General features: G+C 48.0%; 1 protein-coding gene across 3 annotated transcripts in view; it reads left to right on the top strand.

Moving 5' to 3' along the window:
- Dhx32 (DEAH-box helicase 32 (putative)) overlaps window positions 1-20608 on the top strand; it is a 67445-nt gene that overhangs the window by 41770 nt on the left and 5067 nt on the right. For all 3 annotated transcript variants that reach the window (XM_015995843.3, XM_006976939.3, XM_076554216.1), the window contains exons 4-8: window positions 586-958; window positions 5598-5843; window positions 7624-7723; window positions 7816-7974; window positions 20408-20599. In XM_015995843.3, coding sequence (XP_015851329.1) covers window positions 586-958; window positions 5598-5843; window positions 7624-7723; window positions 7816-7974; window positions 20408-20599 — 1070 coding nt within the window. The remainder of the gene's footprint in view (window positions 1-585; window positions 959-5597; window positions 5844-7623; window positions 7724-7815; window positions 7975-20407; window positions 20600-20608) is intronic.

Here is a 20608-nt window from a genome sequence, read left to right as displayed (position 1 = left end):
ACTTCTGTTCTTTGAGCAACATTTCAGACTTACTGATGTTAGCACCCTGTTGACCCAGCCTCCTAGCAGCAACCCCTCCTCCCCTGCCAGTGATAGATAGTCTTCATGTGGGCGGTTGGATCATGAGCCTGAGTTTTCTCTTTGGAAAGTGTATGCCGGTACCCAGAGTTCCACTAATGTCAGGGAGGTAACTGTCCAGTAAGGATGCTTAATGATAATACTGTTTGCTTTACAAAGCTGAAGGCAGATGTTAAACGCATTTGTTATCATTTGTACCAGTGAGCTTGCAGAAGCAGGACACTTGTTTCTGATGAACATTGGTCACACAGACCTCTGTGTAAGTAGAGGCCTCTGACCAGGAGTTCCGGGATGATCCTTGAGTCATCGAGCATGTACAAAGAACAATTCAAATGGGTTTGTGTGGATTGTGTGCTGTGGCCCTACAGATTCTGTCACCTCAAAGGGATATTGGCTCTAAGAAAAAAACCAGTGCCACAAAGAAGGGCAGGGCAGGGCAGGCGTGTGTATTCTGGGAGTCCTTTACAGGATTTTTCAAGGGAATTCTCTAATACATCTTCTTTTTAGGTACTGTACTGATGATATGCTGCAGAGAGAAATGATGTCCAATCCTTTCCTGGGTAGCTATGGGGTCATCATCTTGGACGACGTCCAGGAGAGAAGCATGGCGACCGACGTGCTGCTTGGACTCCTTAAGGATGTGTTACTAGCAAGACCCGAACTGAAGCTCATAATCAACTGCTCGCCGGTCCTCATCAGCAAACTCAGCTCCTACTACGGAAACGTGCCTCTCATAGAAGTGAAAAACAAGCACCCCGTGGAGGTCGTGTACCTCAGTGGGGCTCAGCAGGACTCCTTCGAGTCCATTTCACGCCTTATCTTCGAAATCCACCGCTCGGACGAGAAGGGTGACGTGGTGGTCTTCCTGGCCTGTGAACAAGTAAGTTAAGCGGTGTTCCGACCTAACCGAGTACTGTGGTACAGCATTTCCTTTGGAAGCTTTTAATTGCCAGCTCCTGGCTCCCCTCACACAGCTGCCATGTAAATGCTCCCTCCACCACACCTCATTCTACACAAGAGCTGCAGCACAGGCGAGATAAGCAAAACCAGTGCTGGAAGCCTTGCCAGATCTCTCGGTTCTCAGAAGGAGTGGGGTGGCATGTCAGCCAGTCTTTCTCTGTCCTGCCAGCCAGCTCCCAGATAACCGCAGAGACTTCTTATTAATTATAGCTTTCTAACTAGAGCTAACTAGCCCTGATAACTTAAATTAGCCCATTTCTATTCATTTATGTGCTGCCACATGGCTCATGGCTTGTTACCTCATCTTCTACATGGCATGCTTCCTCTGTGTCTGGCTGGAGACTGCGTCGTCTTCTTCCCAGCGTTCTCTCTGCCCCGAAAATCCTGCCTAGCTCTTGGCTGTTCAGCGTCTTATTAAACCAGTCCGAGTGACACATCTCACAGTGTACAGAAAGATTATTCCACAACAGTGGCATCTTGAGTTCTGAGAAACCATCCTCCCCCCAGCTTCCTCCACCAGGGCCTGGCTTGATGGAAGCCTCTGGTACAGCTGCTCCACTCTGGACACAGGAGTGCCCCACCCTCTGCTGCGTCCTCAGCATCGCCTGAAGTAGACCATTCTTACAGACTAGCAGCCTGCTCTACCCCAGCCTCTCTCAGTGTGAGGCAAGCGGGCAGTGTTTCTAGTGAGTAACAGGGACCACAAAGTGTTTGATGCAGGTTGAACTACCAAGGGCTGAGCCCCTGCCTCACTGTGGGTCTTCTGGGGGGTAGCTCGGAGACGTGACCTCAACTCAGGCTCAGGACTAAAGTAGCCCAGGGCAGTTCTTGAGACTTAAACTTTATCTGTTTGCTTAGGGAGAGTAATTGGAGTCTCATCTGCATAAGGGCATTTATCAGATGTTTGTGTGGATGATACACATTCTCCTGAATACTAATCTTCTATGATAGTGATTTATTCTATCCTCCTGCCCCAGTTGCATGATTTAGAATGTTTATGAAGGCCCTTGGGGAAAAGTAATAAAATGATTAAGAGGCAGAGAGAGCCTGAGGAAGGGAACAACAGTAAAAGTCAGGAATCTAAAACATTTGAGAGTTGAAACTGCCAGATGGAGTAAAAAAAAAAGGCATGGGGACCAACAGGATAAACAGTCATCTCTGAGGTTACAATCAGAAATTTCAAACCAGAGCCAAGTGCAGGCCTGTAGTCACAGTACCCACCAGGGTGAAGCGTGAGATCAGAGAATCAGAAGGTGGAAGCTAGCCTTGGCAGGCATCTGTGTCTCAACAAAGAAAAAAAGAAAAAGAAAAAAAAAAGAAAGAAAAAGCATCCTAAATGAATGCTTTGGAAACTAAAGGTCATAACAGATTTGGGGGATAGGTTATCTTAGAGTTACTTGATTCTTGTAAATGTAGTGGAACCTGTCTGTCAGTGACATGTGACCTTTAAACTGGTGAGCTGTAACAGGCCATGGAACATAGAGAGTGGCCTTCCTATTGAGAAACGCCATCCATGACGTCGTCTACCGGGAAGGAATGGCCCTGAAAGCTGCAGGGAGCTTTCACCCTCCTGGGCCTGGAGAGTGGGAGGTGCTGCTGCAGTGGCCTGGCCGGGGCTGGACTCCTTGTCCATGGACACAGCAGCTGCTCTGTCCTCACTGTCCTGCTCTTGTCTCCAGTTCCATCCTGAGCTCTCCAGGTCTGGGTCTCCTTCATGTCTCCCACCTTCCAAGCTGTACCCAGTTGTGGGTCTGCTGGGCATTCCTCTTCAGTGCTCTTACTTTTAAATCCCTGCTCAGAGCTGCTGGTTGTTACTCCCCCCTTGCTAGCCCTCTTGATTTCTACATGCAATTAAAACCTGCTGTGGTCCTTCAGTGCCATGTAAGACAAATGTAGGTGACCGGGAGCCATTTTTTAAGAAATTGAATTCAAATTGCAGACATTTCCACTAACAGTTTGGTTTTACGAGTCAGTTGCACACTCTTGTTAGGTGTGTTACATGTTCTGCTGACACAGCTCCACACCTGCTGTGAACTGATCCTCATAATACTCAGGCCTCCCTGTGACTCAACCCTGACTGCTCCCAGCCACCTTTAATCTGAAAACAAAATATGAAATAAATTAAGTATAAAATACAAGTTGAGTTCATATTATATAGTCCAACCAGATCACTTAAAGACCAGCAGACAGGTTTCCTGGGAAACAGTCTCCATGGCTACAGGGCTTCTTTGGTCTCAGAGCCTAGGTAGATGTTTGATACTTCCTTTTAGTGGATGTTGTGGTCTCCATAGCTTTGCAAGTGGTCCCAGCGAAGTCCTACAAACTATTAAGAACTGAGCGAATGAGCTGAACATGGTGGAACATGCCTTTAGTCCCAGCACTTGAGAAGCAGGGACAGGATCTCCATGCCTGGTTCACATAGCAAGTTCTAGGGTAGCCAGGGCTAAATAGAGAAACCCTGTCTAAAAAGAAAAAAAGTATTCAAGGAAATGAATGGACAGTAGACTTGAAGCACCAGATGCATATTTCAAGATTGCCGTTTGTAATTTTTGAAGATTATGGCCTCAAATCCATATGTCAGTTGTGCTTGAGGAGTGGGAACTATACATAGCATCCATTTCTATTACCTCTGCCTTTTTCCTGCTGAACATTTCCTTTATTTCTTCTCCAGCAAAAAAAAAGTGTGTGTGCATATGTGTGTGTGTGTGCGCGCGCACACGTGTGCACACTCACACATATATGTCCAAAATTCAACAAAAAGAAATTAGCAACTAGAAACAGGCAGATTTCTATAAGTTCCAGGTCAGCCAGAGACCCTGTCTCAAAAAGCAAAACAAAACAAAAACCAGCTTAGTTACCAAAATTATTTTTTTCAACAATATTCTAAGAGGAAATAATTATTCACTGCTGTTTGAAGGTATATATTGGTAAGAAATTGCTCTGAAGTGGGCTTCCAGAGCTGAATCTTCTTTTCTGTGTTCTCTGTTGAGAGTTAGTGACATCTGCCTGAAGCTGGGTGGAATGTGGGCGTTCTCACTGATGCTATCCTAAGAAAATGTGTGTGATCAATAAAGTGAGCGATCTCCCAAACATCAGAAGAAATATTTTGCTCTTATTATTCTAGTTAACACGTTTTTCATTATTTAGGATGTAAACATTTGTGCTGTTTGCTTAGTTTAAAAAGAAAAGATTTTGTCCTGGTAAGCCATATATGTGGTGGAGAGGGCAGTGTGAGAACAGGCCTCCCGGGAGAAGCTCACCCCAGCTCCCAGAGCCACTGATGCCTGACCCCTCTTTAAGGCAGATCTATCCTCCAGACCCCTCCCTCCCCCAAGGTGACTGGAGCCACTCTACAAATGGTGTAGAAAGGAAGGCATCTTGAGGCTAGAGAGAGGGAGAAGGGACTGGAGCCTGAAAAACTGCAGAGGTCACAGGAAACTGTGAGCTCTGATGACTCTGATAAGCTAGGTGAGCTTCCCGTTTGCTGTCTTCCTTTACACTTTAAAAGACAAATCTGGCCAGCGTGGGCATGAATCCTCTAATCTCAGCACATAGGAGGCAGAGGCAGGAGGATCTCTCCAAATTCTAGGCCAGCCTGGTCTACAGAGTGCATTCCAGGATAGCAGAGGCTACACAAAGGAACCCTGTATTGAAAAAAGCAAACAAAACACACGCACACAAAGAAGATGGAAATTCCAAAACTATAAAAGGATTCAGATTAAGTAACATCTATTCTCAAAAACTAGCTGGGAGTTGAGAAATGTGTAAACTAAAACACTTGACCTTCAGGCACTCCCATTTGCTTGTAAGTAATTTCATGGCAGGTGGTTTATATTCTTTCCCAACATGTTCGATGTGTATTTGAACAGATTGTTCTAAATGCCTGCAAATGCAAGGTGTCGGTGACTGCTTCCTGCCCATCTTACGGCTTTTCTGCCACCACTTTGAACCACATATGGGTCAGATGATTTCTAAGGTGACCTAGGTGAGGATCCCAATAGTGCTTTTGTATGTCCCTTTATGTTTTATTTTAGTTTTTTGAGATGAAGTTTCACACTGTAATCCACTCTGGACTTAACCTCACAGCAATCCTCCTGCATCAGCCCACTGAGCCATGGGAGTACAAGCCTGAGCCTGCACACCTGGCTGGTACACTTTCCTTTATAGAAAATCTAGATGATGTTGAGTAATGTTTAGTTCTGCTGGCTCGAAGAACAGTGATCCCCCACCACTGATGTGAGGATGAATTTGATTTTTCTACTCACGTTAATGTGTCTGAGAAATGGCATCAAGCTGGAAAAATAGTAGAATGAAGGCATAGAGGCAGGTAGGACATTTCCTGAGAGGAAGACCATTCTGAACTACAAGCAATGAAACTGTGTAGAAATCACATTTAACTTGCCCAAAGAAAGGTTATGTCCCCTTTCTTCATTTAAGGCAACAGCATAAGTGTTTCTTTCCCTATTTGCATTATTACCTAAAACATTACTGAATTCTGGGATATTTCTGTACTGAAATATTATTCTTTGTTCTCATGGATGTTTATTTTTTCACTTTAGGATATTGAAAAAACCTATGAAATTGTGTGTCAGGAAGGTTCCAACTTAAACCCAGACCTGGGGGAGCTGGTGGTCATTCCTTTGTATCCCAAAGAGAAATGCAACCTGTTCAGGCCAATGGATGAATCTGAGAAAAGATGCCAAGTATATCAGAGAAGGGTGGTGCTGACCACCAGCAGCGGGGAATCTCTGATCTGGAGCCACACGGTCAGATTTGTTATCGACGTTGGTGTGGAAAGAAGACAGGTAATTACTGTCCTAGGGTCTAGAGGTGGCCAGCCATCACCGGCACCCACTTGCTGGGTCCCTGCCACACCAGTGGCCAGAGAATGAGGGTGCCCGGTGACCCAGGGCTTTCTTTATTTGGTCAGATGTGCACAGAGTGGTTGCAGCCAGCAGTTAAAGCCTTGGCTGTATCTCACTAGCATATTGGTAGTCTGGAAGCAAATTAATTGAGGCACAGAGCTTTGAGGAAAGACCTAACGTTAGCATAAAGGTGTTGGTTCCTGCCTACCTGACTGCCCATCACCTTCCTCCCGCCCTTCCTTCCCTTCTTCCCTTTAACTGGGGATTCAACCCGGGCCTCCCACGTACTAGCCCAGTACCCCAACCTTGTGTTTTAGGTAAACTACTAGCACAGTACGTTATTCTGGCTTCTGAAGCTTCTCTGGTACATCATGTCTGGTTATCTGTTTATTAGCATAAGTAGCATATTACTTCAGGGAAATTAGTTTCAAGTGAATTGACTAACTTTTGCAAATACTGGATAATTGGACAAAATTTTTTAAATCTAAATTCTTTAGAAAATAAATTATTGCCAAGTGTGGTGGTGGTGGCACACACCTTTAGTCCCAGCACTTGGGAGGCAGAGGTGGTCAGATCTCTGAGTTCCAGGACAGCCGGTTACACAGAGAAACCCTGCCTAAAAAAATATAAACAAATAAAAAATAAAAAAGCAAAAACAAACAAAAAAAGTGAAAAAAGGAAAATAAATTATTAAAGACAGGTGGTGGTGCATGCTTTTATTCCCAGCACTCAGGAGGCCTAAACAGGCAGATCTCTTTGAGTTCGAGAGTGAGTTCCAGAACAGTCAGGGCTATACAGAGAAACCCTGTTTCAAAAAAATCAAGTAAATAAGTAAAATAATTTAAAGATAAATAAATTATAAATGAAATAACCTCATAAAAATATTTTTTGTCATTCCCTTTAAATAAAAAAAAAAGAAGATATGGTTTCTTAAACTCTAAAACTACTGGAACTAAAAAAAAAAAAACTTTTGAGACTGAGAGAAAACTACCAGACTTTATCCCTTGAGGAAACGCTGCACTTCCTGAATGTCCTTGTTTCACTGTGACACCATGGTGTCCGGTGGTTATGAAGGTTCCCTTGAAACAAGTTGGAGGCAGTCTCTTTTGAGCCAGGGTCTTGCCGTGTAGCCTGGCTGACCTTGAACTTCAGATTCTCTGTCTCAGCCTCTGAGTGCTAGGGTCTTAGTTGCACACGGCCACAGCTGGCTTATTAGAGTCGGTCTTCGGTTACTTCATCATTCCTAGCGAACAGGCTGTCACTTGCCCTTTTAATCCACACACCAGAGTAAGCCATTGGTTCTGTATGGCATTTGCAGTAGGTACACGACCCAGAAAATCCCAGCATGTGCCATACAAGTGGGCCCACTGAAGTAAAAGTATGGCAGGCCGGTTGAGTGGAAACCCTTTCTTTCATGTGGCATTTGGGGGAAGGGTGTCCCCACACACTAGCCTGAGGCCCTGGAACTGGCAGTTCAGTACTGGGGCAGGGGATACTGAGGTCCCGTAGTTCCAGAGGTATCGTGGAAGCTGGCGGCTTTAGATCCCTTTGCCAGGGCCCTTGCAGTTTCCATCTCATGGTGTGTGTAGCCACCAAACAAAGGAAGAGAGCCTGACAGCTTCTCTGTGGTGGCATGCTGCAGGGCTGTCACCTTGGAGAGAGGCAGGTGACTGCGCCTGAGTGTCCAGGAGCTAACGTGCCGTGTCTCTTTCTGTTAAAGGTATACAACCCCCGAATCAGAGCCAACTCCCTTGTCCTGCAGCCCATCAGCCAAAGCCAAGCAGAGACCCGCAAGCAGCTTCTCGGGTCTTCTCCCTCAGGTAGTGTGGTAGGCACAGTAGCCAGCAGTGGGAAGTTCTTCAGGGATGGATGCCACAGCAATACTGAAGCCATTCCCCTTGTCTTCCTCCAGGAAAACTTTTCTGTCTGTACACTGAAGAATTTGCCTCCAAAGACATGAGGCCGCTGAAGCCCGCAGAAATGCAGGAAGCCAACCTCACCAGCATGGTGCTCTTCATGAAGAGGGTGGACATCGCTGGCTTGGGCCGCTGCGACTTCATGAACAGGCCAGGTAGCTTCATCCTCAGGTTTTCTTCATATTTCTGCCACTTCTTCCTTCCGTGGCACCCAGGGGCACATGGCACCTGTCAGTGTAAGCCGGTGTCAGTCAGCATGGGGTTTGGTCAGTGCTGACACCTCACCATCACAGGTAGAAATTCTCTGAAGAAAACCTAAAGGCACACAAACCGTGTGTGTGGGTGTGTGGGTGTATGTGGTGTGCGTCGAGGGCTGTCCCGGCTAAGGTTACTTTTGTTGTGCTGAAACACCATGATCAAAAGCAAGATGGGGAGGAAAGGGTTTATCTGGCTCACACTTCCAGATTGCTGTTCATCATCGAAGGAAGTCAGGACAGGAACTCAAACAGGCCAGGGACCTGGAGGCAGGAACTGATGCAGAGGCCATAAGGGGTGCCACTCACTGGCTTGCTTTCACCAGCCCAGGGATGGCACCCCAATGGGCTGGACCTTCCCACATCAATCGCTAATGAAGAAAATGCCTTACTGGCCAGGCTAAAATCCGATCTTGTGGAGGCATTTTCTTAATTCAGGTTCCCTCCTCTCAAATAACTCTAGCTTGTGTCAAGTTGACATAAAGACTCGCCAGCACAAGGGCCAACGCTCAGCATCTGGTATTTTCCTGTATCACTCTTTGCCTTCATTTTTGAGACAGGGTCTGTCATTGAACCTGAGGCTCACTGAGTGGCTAAACTAGCTGGCCAGTGAGCAAGTCCCTGGGATTCTCCTAGCTCTGTCTCTTCCACCAGGTCCTGAGACTGAGAGTGCACCACGAGCCTGGCTGTTTATGTGGGTGCTGGGGATCTGAATTCAGGTCCTCATTCTTGTGCAGCAAACATTTTACCCACTGAGCCTTTTCCCAGCCCAGAGACTATCTTATCTTTTGCACAGTGGAGTCAGAAGGACTGACAAGAGCAGCAGATATAGGGAGTTATAACGAGAAATCCACAGAGTCTGTTTAAGGGGCAAAGGACTTATTAAGGGGAAAAACTCACTGTACAGAACAGAATTGATATAGATTCTGGAACGTGGTTCCCCCTCGGCGCTGGTTTGGTTGGCACTAGATGCTGCGGCAGTGCTGGTCAGCAGCGGAAGAGTCACGAGCCATGGTTACCAGAGTTAGAATGGGCTTTATTAGAGAGAAGAGATAGGACAGAGAGAGAGACTGAGAGCAGAGAGAGAGCGCGTGGAGAGAGACAGACAGACAGAGACCGAGAGAATGAGAGAACGCGTTGGGGTGGCTTTTAGACTGGGGCACAGTCCCCCGCTGATGACATAATAAGGCGCCAGGCAAGACCACTGAGCTGCACATATACAGAATCCTTACATTCCAGACTTTTGCTTATTATAAAAAAGCAAGTAGATAGGAATAGGGGCATCGTTTCTCCCAGGAAAAACTACTTCCAGCTGACTTGGAGGGCGTCAGTTGGCTCTTGGGGGAATAGGGAGGGGGGGGTTCTTCCAAGGTAGGCAGGTGTTGTTGGATGATGGGCTGTCTGCTGTCCGTTGCCCTGGAGACGTGCATCCCTCTTGGCTTGGCACTCTGGCTGCTTTTGTGTCTGACAGGATGCTGGTGAGACAGAAAAGGCCTGAAGCAGATCTGACCTGTCCAGATGGATTTAAGCTGGTTTCTGAAGCTTGGGAAAAGTTTTGAAACATGTTAAGAAGCAGCCATGAGAAGATTGGTGACCATTGTAGTGTTTAGTACTCTGCTTGTATTGGTTAGTGTTAATGGGAGAGACAGAGAGATTGGAACATGTTAAGCGTTATCAGAGACAGATTATTTAAGGCACTTGTTTCCTTTACTAGTTTGGCACCCAGGAGACAGGTGATCAATTGTTAAAAGCATTTCACAGCAATAGATGTTTATATTAAAGTCTGTTTTTGTAGAGCCCAGACGCTTCTGAATCTGGGGGTGTAAATACTTTTTAGCTGTTACAGTTTCTTACTTGATGATCTCTGGACTCTGGTTCTGTTGTCAAATGTCTCTCTGCAGCTGTTGTTCCTTCCTCATCAGCATTGAGCAAATTCAAAGTTAATAGAGCGTTATGTAATCTATTTCTAGGGGTCATTGTTACCTCTTTCTGTTTATTTAGCATAACCTTTAAAGTTCAATTAGATCTTTCTATGACTGCTTGGCCTGTGGGATTGTGTGGTATACCTATAATATGCTTTATATTATAATAAGCAAAAAACTGTCTCATTTTATTTGAGACATATGCTGGGGCATTGTCAGTCTTAATTTGTATATGATGGGCATAACTTCTAATAGGTACAATTTCCTTGGCTTATTGCCAAGTGATGGAAAAGTCCTTCTTCAAACCTTTGCTATTTATATGGTGTTTCTTATGAAATTCTGAGGCTTCTAGCACATTACCAATTAATAACTGATCAATCTCATCATCACCTTGCCTTAGAAGACCTGGCAGACCCGTATGGGATCTGATGTGTGTTATATATATAAGATTTTTCCTATTTCTGATGATTTCCTGTAATTGTATAAATAGTGAAGTTGATTCTGTATTATCAGGAATAAATTCAGGGAGGGACAGTAGAGCACTGGTATGTAAGGACGAGATGAACAGAAGGTAGAAGATACATTCCTAAAGTGGCTTGGTGGCCTCCTCATTAATTATATTAGCACTTGGGGAAAGTCCACTCAGATTTTACTCCTTTGCAATTAGGGCAAACACACAAGAGAGGTAAGTTTCCTGAGCAAGACTGATCCTAACCTGATCAGTTTCCTCCAGGGGTCTACCCCGTCTACTGGCCCTGGATTTCTTCTTGTCCCCAGAGCTACTGAAACGCTGAGGGAAAGGCCATTGAAGCATAGGCCACGCAGCCGCTACCAGAGCGCCAGCCACCATGCCCAAAGAAGATCGGTGTTACATGCTCAAAAGGAAACCAGCTTGTGGCTTTCTCTGTACCCTCAGTTGACTTATCCTCTGTGTGGCAGGCTGCGGTTAAATCCCTCTAGTGTCTGGGAGGTGGGGGCAGCTGTACATGTCTTAACCTTTTTTTCTTTCTTTTTGGTTTTTCAAGACACTGTTTCTCTGTATAACCCTGGCTGTCCTGGAACTTGCTTTGTAGACCAGGCTGACCTTGAACTCACTCTGTAGACCAGGTTGGCCTCAAGCTCAGAGAATAGCCTGCTGCTGCCTCCAGAGTGCTGGGGTTAAAGGCGAGCATCACCACCATTTGGCTAAGCCCAGCTAAGCTGTACATGTCTACAAGCAGCTGGTGAGGAAGGTCTGCCAGCAGCTACCGTCTGCATACCATATCTGTTTAAACCCCCACCTGTTCTCAGTCGTTTATATGTGTTTACTGGTGTGTTAAATCGTTTGTGACAATAGCCCAGTGACTGGATGCTATTATTTGCTCCACTTTACAGATAAGAAACCGAGTCACTAGATAACAAGGCAACTCACAGAAATGGGGCAGGTGTCTGCCCTGACAGTGGCCGGGGTCTGACTGTCCTGCCTTGTCCTACTGAAAGTCCTACTGAAAGTGTTCCCTTTGTCCCTGGTGCTCCTTGCCCAGTGCTCCTTGCCAAGCACGGGCAGCAGGTGCCTATAAATAATCATGAGTGGAGGAGCACAGCCAGGGGCTTCCCCATTTCCTCACCCGTCATGCTCCTGAAGCCGAGGGGGACCCAGCCCCATGGCCAGGGAGACACTAGACTGTCAGAGCAGGGTCCTGCTTCTCCAACCTGCTTTGTTCTGTGACTTGAAGCTTAGCTTCCACAAAGCAGGCAAATGTCTGAATCATCGTATAAAGGTCTCCAACTTAAAAAAGTATTGGTTGCTCGTAGTTTTTGCTTATATCTTTGTGAAAACAGCATTTCTTCTACACTTTTGGCCAGTGGTTAAAATTCCCCATCATGCTTACCCTAGAAGTAAGTGGCAATCTGCCTGTGATGTCCGTGACCTTTGTCACATTTTGGAAGTCAGCACGAGGCCATCAAGGTAGAAGGGGTGTTTAAAGTGGGAGCTGTGTAACCCAGACTTGTCCGTGTGCTGTCCTTCACCTTGTCCTGGCCCTGAGGATGACATCTAGGGCTGAGAGTATCATCAGCCTTCCTTCTCTCTACCGGATGGCCTCTGAACTTGAGATAGGTTGGCTTTTGCCACAGATGGATCTGCTACAGGAAGGAATCCTCCCAGAAGTGCTCCTCCACAGTTTGTTTTATTTTCCACCCTTTTTTTTTTTTTTTTTTTTTTTTTGGTTTTTTTTTTTTGGTTTTTTCGAGACAGGGTTTCTCTGTGTAGTTTTGCGCCTTTCCTGGAGCTCACTTGGTAGCCCAGGCTGGCCTCGAACTCACAGCGATCCGCCTGGCTCTGCCTCCCGAGTGCTGGGATTAAAGGCGTGCGCCACCACCGCCCGGCTATTTTCCACCCTTTTATTGTTTTTACATTTTGGTGTTGCTAGATTGAAGCAAGAGCCCGAGCATGCTCCGAGAGTGTCGTACCACTGAGCCACATCCGAGACCTGACTTTCTTTTTTCATGATGGGAGGGATGGACCTAGAGACTGCATGATGATGGGCAACTACCCTACCACTAACAACAGCACCAACCCCACGTGCATTTCACCCGTAAACATTGCCCATCCAGCTCTACTGTTCATGTCTTGGCACCCTCACCATCCTCCTGCTCAGGAGAGGGGGTGGTTGGTGAACTAGATGTGAGGGGAGAAGAAAAAGCAGGCTTGCTAGAGGGTTCTGAAGAAATCAGATGTCAGAGATACCTGAAAGGAAACAGGAGGCTGGACTGTGGACTGCTCTCTCTGTGTGCCGGGACCGGGACCCCCGCTCTCTCTCTCTGTGTGTGCCGGGACCCCCGTCTCTCTCTCTCTCTCTCTCTCTCTCTGTGTGCCGGGACCCCCGTCTCTCTCTCTCTCTGTGTGTGCCGGGACCCCCGCTCTCTCTCTCTGTGCCGGGAACCCTGTCTCTGTGTGTGTGTGTGCTGGGACCCCGGCTCTCTCTGTGTGCCGGGACCCCCGTTCTCTCTCTCTGTGTGCCGGGACCCCCGCTCTCTCTCTGTGTGCTGGGACCCCGGCTCTCTCTGTGTGCCAGGACCCCCGCTTTCTCTCTGTGTGCCGGGACCCCCCTCTCTCTGTGTGCCGGGACCCCCGCTCTCTCTCTCTGTGTGCCGGGACCCCCGCTCTCTCTCTGTGTGCTGGGACCCCGGCTCTCTCTGTGTGCCGGGACCCCCGCTTTCTCTCTGTGTGCCGGGACCCCCGTCTCTCTCTCTGTGTGCCGGGACCCCCGTCTCTCTCTCTGTGTGCCGGGACCCCCGGCTCTCTCTCTGTGTGTGCTGGGACCCCGTCTCTCTCTGTGTGCGGGACCCCCGCTCTCTCTCTGTGTGCCGGGACCCCCGTCTCTCTCTCTGTGTGCCGGGACCCCCCCCCTCTCTCTGTGTGCCGGGACCGCCGTCTCTCTCTCTGTGTGCCGGGACCCCCCGTCTCTCTGTGTGCCGGGACCCCCCCCCCCCCCCCCCCCCCCGTCTCTCTGTGTGCCGGGACCCCCGCTCTCTCTGTGTGCTGGGATCCCGGCTCCCGGTTGCTGCTTACTTTATGAGGCTTCAAGCTGATAACTGGGAACAAAGGAGTCAAACTCGTCATTTATTTTTGGCTTCTGACAATACACACACAACTGTTTTCTGCTGTGCTTGGGGAAATGTAGTTGTGGTGAAACTCTGGCTCATCATTTTGGGGGGCGGGGAGGAGAAGAAGAAGAAGCTGCTTGCAGCCAATGAATTTAATTCAACTTATAATTGAAATATATGAGCGCAGCACACTCTCTGCCCTTTTCAGGATCTGTGAACCGTGTGGAAATGGACTTGGCATGACTAGGTTACCGGCAGTTAAGTGAGTTCCCTCGGCATGGACCTCTCTTTTGAAAAACTAAATCAAGGCTTTTTTTCCCCCTTCCTTGGCTGCCTGGGGATAGACCTCCATGAAAGTGTCACAGCCACTGTTGATCTGGGTCAGGAAGCTGAGGACCAGCTGAGTGCCTCAGCAGAAACAGATGGCTGAGACTGTTATTGTCCTTGGAAGGCAAAGGTACTTAGGGATTTGGAGAGAAACCAGGCAAAATGTCTCAGACTATGCCAAATGTCTTCTCTATGCTCGTATCCAAAACTTGTTTTACTGGTAGCAGATAAAACTGGTGTGGATATGGCCAGAATTTCTGGGATTACGAAAAGAAAAATGAGAGCCATGCTTGATGGTCCGTGTCTATAATCACAGCATTCATGAAGTAGAAGTGGAGGTAGGAGAATTGTATGTTCAAGGTCGTCCTGTGTGTGGATTTCCAGGCCAGCCTGGGCTACATGAAACCCTGTCTCAAAATAAAAAAGAAAAGAAAAGAAAAATGAACCCTATTCAACCTGAATTTCCAGCTTGGCATCAAGGACATGAGAAGGGCCTGAAGAAAACACCAAGTACAGACAAGGGCTGAACTCCTGGCTGCAGAGGCCACTTGGAAAGGGGGATCCGGCTCTGCAGTGGCCCCCTCAGGGCTCGGGTACACATTTTTCGCTAGACGATTCCTGAGTCAGTGAACCTGGATCTTCTGACATCAAAGTCACACACCCAGAGATGTTTGTGAGGATGGCTGCGAGTCTGTAAAGCGCTGTAAACTAGAGATTCTCCTTTGAAACAGATTGGTCTTAAAGTGCCACAGTCTGTTCTCAGGAGAGTGAGAGAAAGCCAGCTGCTCGTTTGGCAGGGTGATCCCCGGCTGCACCTGGAGCTCTGGACAGGGAGGGGCTCCTCTTCGCAGGCAGGATGCATGCTGCACGTTGCCTCCAGAACAGCCCAGAGCTAAGAAATTGTTCAACCACTGTAACTATAAAGGCCACAGCTAGGACATTGTTGTTATTCATTTTTATTACATTTAGTTGTAGAGGTCAGAGGACAACCTGCAGGAGTCAGTTCTCTCCTTCCACCATGTGGGTTCCTGGGGTGGAGTTCAGACCCTCAGACTTGTGCTGCAAGCATTTTCCCCATTGGCCATCCTCCGGCCTCACTGCTAGGTGCTGCATAGACACTACTGAATGTGCAAAGGACACACAGAATTTATCACCATATTCAGAAAGGGGTATGTGTCTGTGTGTGTCTGTGTGTGTATACACGGAGAGGAATATGCCAAAAACAGTTCTCAAGACGAAACCCATTGGGACACCTTGGAAACATTGTGAAAGTCATTTTACAGATAGTGAAAATGTAGCGGGGAGAGACATTAAAGACACAGAATGGAAATAGCTTTAATATAACAGAAATCAAAGTAGCTGCTCCGGGGGTAAGTCAGTTAATACATTTTTATCCCTTAGAAAAGTGACTGGGCTTCAGTAAATGCTTAGTATTGCAGGTCTGAAGAACTAGCTGAGCTCGAAAACCCAAGGCTACCTGCCCTGGACGCAGAAGGCAATTTCCATGGCTGCGCAAGCAGATAACGAGTCACGGTGATTAGGAGATGTCACCACAGTGTCCCCGAGTTGGGCTTCTAGATAAGAGTAAGACCACTGGCCTTGTCCTTCTGGAGTCATGTCAGCTGTGCTGGCGGAGCATGATGACTCCATCAAGATGTTGCAGTTGGAGGCCCAACACCACATCCTCATTATACGCTTAAGGAACAAGCTGGCTGGCCACTCAGCTTTGGCAAGACATGAGAAATTCATATGGGAAAGTGCTGTGGATCTTGTGAAAAGGGTCCTGCAAACACCAGGTGCTAGGAATGTGGCCTATGATACTATCATAGATGCTGTTCCTTCCTGCCATCAGAGCCAAGCTCTTAATCCCATTCCCAAATCCCAAAGCTTCTAGAGTGCACACGATCAAAACCAGCACATCTCTTGATTCTTCAACTGCCCCCCCCCAACATATCAGGTGAGGCCCAGACCTGAAATAGGTAACGGACATTGACTTGCTCTTACCCCTCTCAAGCAGTGTATGTGATTGCTGTAGGTGCCTGGCACACAGACTGAGCTGTGCAAGAATCCATCTTTTTTTCCTCCTGGGCTGATTTTGTCCCCACCTTTTCTAAGCTCCAGTGGCACTTTAGATGACTCCTTGTTACAAAACACATGGTGTTGTAGTGTGTGGATTACAGTTCTCTGTGGAAGAGCCAGTGATCCAGCTCAAACTGGCAAAGCAGACCTGGATTCTGAATAAGGAAATGAAATCCAAGATGTGTCTTAGGAACACATGGGTGCTTGGTTCTCATCTCTGTGTCTCTTGGTTCTCCATGCACATACCTCCCCTCCTTGCCTCCTTTCTCCCATCTGCACGGCAGCGCTCTGCCTGAGCTCCATGATATGTGTGTGCTCAGCCTCTGAGAGGCCCCCGTTGATCTCAGTGCGAAGTGTAAAACTCCCAAGGAAGGGAGTCTGGCTCAGTGTGAGGAGGAGCCCACCCTGAGCCATCCCTGTGCCTGGGTTAGTGGGGGCAGTTGGATGGTCAGTAATGCAAAGCCGTGTCTCTCACTGCTGGACTGTTAGAAACAGTGTGAGTCCAGGTTTACGTCTGTGCCTGCAATGAGCCCTCCTCCACGCCCACCCCACCCCCAGGACCAGCACTGCCTGAGGACCTTGCAAGTGCCAGCAGCACAAAACACTAAAGTTGGACTAAGGGAATGGATGGTGAGCATCAGCATCATGAGAAGACAGGCGACAGCAAAGAGAGCCCTTGTGCACATGGGCTCCCTGGGCAGCCATTTTTAAATTCTTATTTTTATGTGTATGGGGATTTTGCCCGAATGGAGGTGTGTGCACCACATGGGCAGTGCCCGTGGAGACCAGAAGAGGATATCAGATCTTTTGGAATTAGTTACAGATGGTTGTGAGCTGCTGTGTGGGTGTTGGGAATCGAACCAGGGTCCTCTGGAAGAGCAGCCAGTGCTCTTAAGCTCTGAGCCATTTTCTCAGCTTTCATGCATTTTTTTTTTTGGCCTGTTTTTTTTTTCCCCAGGTGTTTTTGGTGTAGCCAATGCTTTGCCATCGTATTACAGTGATAAGCCTTATTTGTCTGAAGATCGGTCCCAGGTGCTGTAAGGTAGGGAAGACTTCTAGTTACAATGCAAAGAAACTGAAGTCCTCAGAACATCTGTCAGGGTTGTTGTCAGGGCTGTTGTTTGGTAAGAGCTAACACTCACAATGCCTTATCCTGAGGAACAGACTGACAGATGTGTCTTGAGGAAGGCCAGCAGTCTTCCCTAGCATAGTGTGAGCAGGCACAGCCTTGTGTAGAGATGAACTCAGTTCTCTCTCGTCTGCTTGGTCCTCTCTGAGACCTACCTGAGATGGGTGCTGATGTGGCCTGCTAGGAAAGAAGGCCTGAGGGGGCCCATGGCTGTCTGTGGCCCACCTACTCTTTCTTCTGTGTCCCAGGTGGGAGCTGAGCTGGTATGTGGGAGGTCTCCAGACCCAGCAAGAGCTCATTTGAGCTGTCACCCTGAGCTTTGAGCTTCTGAAAGTCTGGACACAGCCATCATCTGAAAGCCAGGCTCATAGCGTGACTTCTCCTGGTGCCCTGCTGGTGGTTGGGGAGTTTCCCTCTCAGACCCTTCCCATCTCAGGGGACAGATCTCATCTTTCACCCTTGCTGGTCAGACAGGCCGAAGAGCGTGGCTGAAGGAGAAAGCCTGACTGGCTTTGAGACTTGCTTACCAAGAGACTTCCTGTCTTGTTATGTACCTGGAAGTACTTACCCATCCCAGACAAGAAGAGCCATGGAGTTCTGCTAACATTCCCAGGGGTAACTGTGTTTGAAAACTTTTGCCCGTGGGAGAATATAAATAAATATAGTGACATGAACTTGTATAATATCAGCTAGCTTGAGAGGAAATTGTTTCTGACTTATTTCAGCGAGTGAGGCCAAAAGTAAGCAGAAATTGTTGTGGCAAAGAAGCCCTGACTGAAAGAGACACCCCCATCCCTGACACTCACCCCAAGCACTCAAGTGTGGGACAGGTGTCCCACAAGAGAATGAGGCCAGCCTAGGATTCCTCCCATCTCTCATAGATGTGTTTATGGATCGGAAGAGCAGAGGACACCGACTGTGTGAGGCTGTCATAGCCTAACCCTGGACTCCTCACATAACTGGTGCTGTTGCTCAGTCAGCTCCTCTCCACAGAGGGACTTGAGCCTTGTTACCAATCACCAGCTACCTCTTCCAGACCTGCCCTGCTGCTTGGTGGGAGGAAAAGGCAGGCACATGTGTGGGTTGGTTTGGGCTTCCTTCTGGATCGAATGAATGCATGGAACAGTGAGGATATGTGACTGTCGCCATTCAGGTAACCTTGAGTAACCACGGTAAGGGAAGCCTGAGCTTGCAGTGACATTCTACAGAAAGCAGCGCTGTCGTTGACAAGAATGTCTAATAGGAAGGCTGTTTTGCTCCTCTTGAAGTTGCCTTCAGGATAAAGCAGTCTTGTTCTGCATGGCTATGAGGAGGCCTTGCTCTGGTCCCATTCATTTACTGCCTGCCGTAATTTGCATTCAGGGCACACTGCCATTGAAAAACCCTCATCTAGGCCATTCTACTCTTAAACGTAGTTTTATGGACAGCACTGGGGGGGATGTCTTAGAACGTAGTATTAGCAAGTGGTTTCGGTGTTAGAGCTCCTCACTTACGCCATCCATGATCATTAACCCGTTCCTCCTTTATGATAAATGCATGAGAAAAGCTTCTGCATGAGGCCCAGGAATATAGTCCTGAAGTCATTTCTGTCCCACTGTTAACTCTGTGTGCAGCCAACTCAACTTCAGGACACAAAAATGAGTAGTCGGTGCTCTTTGGGAACAGAGCCTGTCTGTTGAGCCATAGGCTCGTGGGCAGTTGTCCTGGGGCCTCATCACACGGCAGCTTTGCTGTCTCTGAGGTGCTCCCTGATGAGACCAGTGTTCCGGGCTCCTTGCTGTTTATGCACCCCCCAGGCTCCTGCCTGCAGCTCCTGCCTGCAGTTCCTGCCTGCAGCTTCTGCGGCACATCAGCGGTCCCTTTGAGGACCCACAGCTCTCTGATGGAAGTCTTGGACTACTTTTCTAAGTAGCCTGTGGTTTCCTTCCCGGTACTGCAACCTCGCAAGGTTCTGTGTTCACCAGTGTGGTCAGGCCCTAAGTCCCCAGGGATAAAAAGAAGGCCATTCTGCTTAGTATTAGATTTTGATTGGGGAAAAGAAACCCAGAAACAATAGGTGGCTTCACTGTCTCCCTGAGGGGGGTGTCACTCTCAACAGAGCTCCCTGTGATGGCTCCGCACCACCCTCTCTGTTTCTGCTCTCTTGACTCAGTTGTTCTGCTCTCCCCCAGCAAGGCTGCAGGACAGCATTGGTGTATCCCAGACCACATTCGTGGTTTCTAAAAGCTTTCCTGGCTTCCTGACCACAATGGGAATCCAATCAGACCAGAGCTTGTGACTAGGCTGCAGAGTTCAAATTATAAATAGCAAATAAGTCATTTTTTCCTGTCAGTCACTTAAAACCTCTCAGGCACAGGCAGGTCCAGTTGCTTCTTGGGTTAGGCCTATGGGTGCCGTCTCCCACACACTTCGTACATCTCAGGCCCGAGACCGATGAAAGCTGGCCTGCGGCTCTCTCAAGGCCTTTGGTTTTAGGTGGTGCAGCAGGAGTTGGCTTCCCTGCATAGCCTTTATTGGGATACCAGGTAGACAGGTGAAAAAGCATATTTAATAGAACTTGGTTCCACATGGTCAGAGATGAAATGGACTTCTTTGTGGAAATTGAGTGGCTATAACACACACAGAAGTGGTGCCCATGTTATCTAAAAGAAATGAGGGATGGGGAAAGTCAGTCTGTCTGCAGTCACCTCATGTGTCTGTGGTGTTTCTGTTTTCTCTGTCTTCTTTGTTCTGCCCATTCTCCTTGTCAGACCTCAGTTTCCTGGGTATTGAGCAATGGATATTTTTGCCTTCCCTTCAGTACACTCGGGGCTGGCTTTGTAGACTGGTGCAGGGGCTGCTCACACAGCCAGCATCCTGAGCCTGCAGCAGGCTCGGCCCGCTGGCTGGCGGCTGGTGGGAGCAGACTCTGCTCTGGCTGCTCCGTGAACACGTTATGTTCCCGCCAGTCACACTGACTGGAGCCTTGCTGCCTGGTCAGCAGAGGTCTCAGATCCCCAGAGTCATCTTTGACCCCTCAGGACAGCCTCAAAATGCAAGGAGTCCCTGGCTGTCCTCTGCACAGCAGCCTGCCACTCTCTCAGGGCTCTTATCGATACAGCCATAAGGGCCCTGGCAGCTCCTCAGAATCTACTGACTCAGTGTCTGGCCCATTCTTGCTTCACAGGTTTTGTTCATTGGTTGCTTGTTTTATACAAAAATGGAAAATCATTGCCCGCTGCTCCATCTCAGTTGTGCAAAATGTATTCCTTTTTTTTTTTTTTTTTTTCTTTCTTTCTTTCTTTCCTAGCCCCAGAAAGCCTGATGCAAGCACTGGAAGATTTAGATTACCTGGCAGCCCTGGACAATGATGGCAATCTCTCCGAGTTTGGAATCATCATGTCTGAGTTTCCTCTAGATCCACAGCTCTCAAAGTCTATCTTAGCAGCCTGTGAATTTGACTGTGTAGATGAAATGCTAACCATCGCTGCCATGGTAACAGGTAATCCTT

Source organism: Peromyscus maniculatus, chromosome 1, assembly GCF_049852395.1.
Source record: "Peromyscus maniculatus bairdii isolate BWxNUB_F1_BW_parent chromosome 1, HU_Pman_BW_mat_3.1, whole genome shotgun sequence".
Taxonomy (NCBI): Eukaryota; Metazoa; Chordata; class Mammalia; order Rodentia; family Cricetidae; genus Peromyscus; species Peromyscus maniculatus.
The sequence above is the reverse complement of the archived record's forward strand: the minus strand, read 5'-3'. Positions and strand labels throughout refer to the sequence as shown.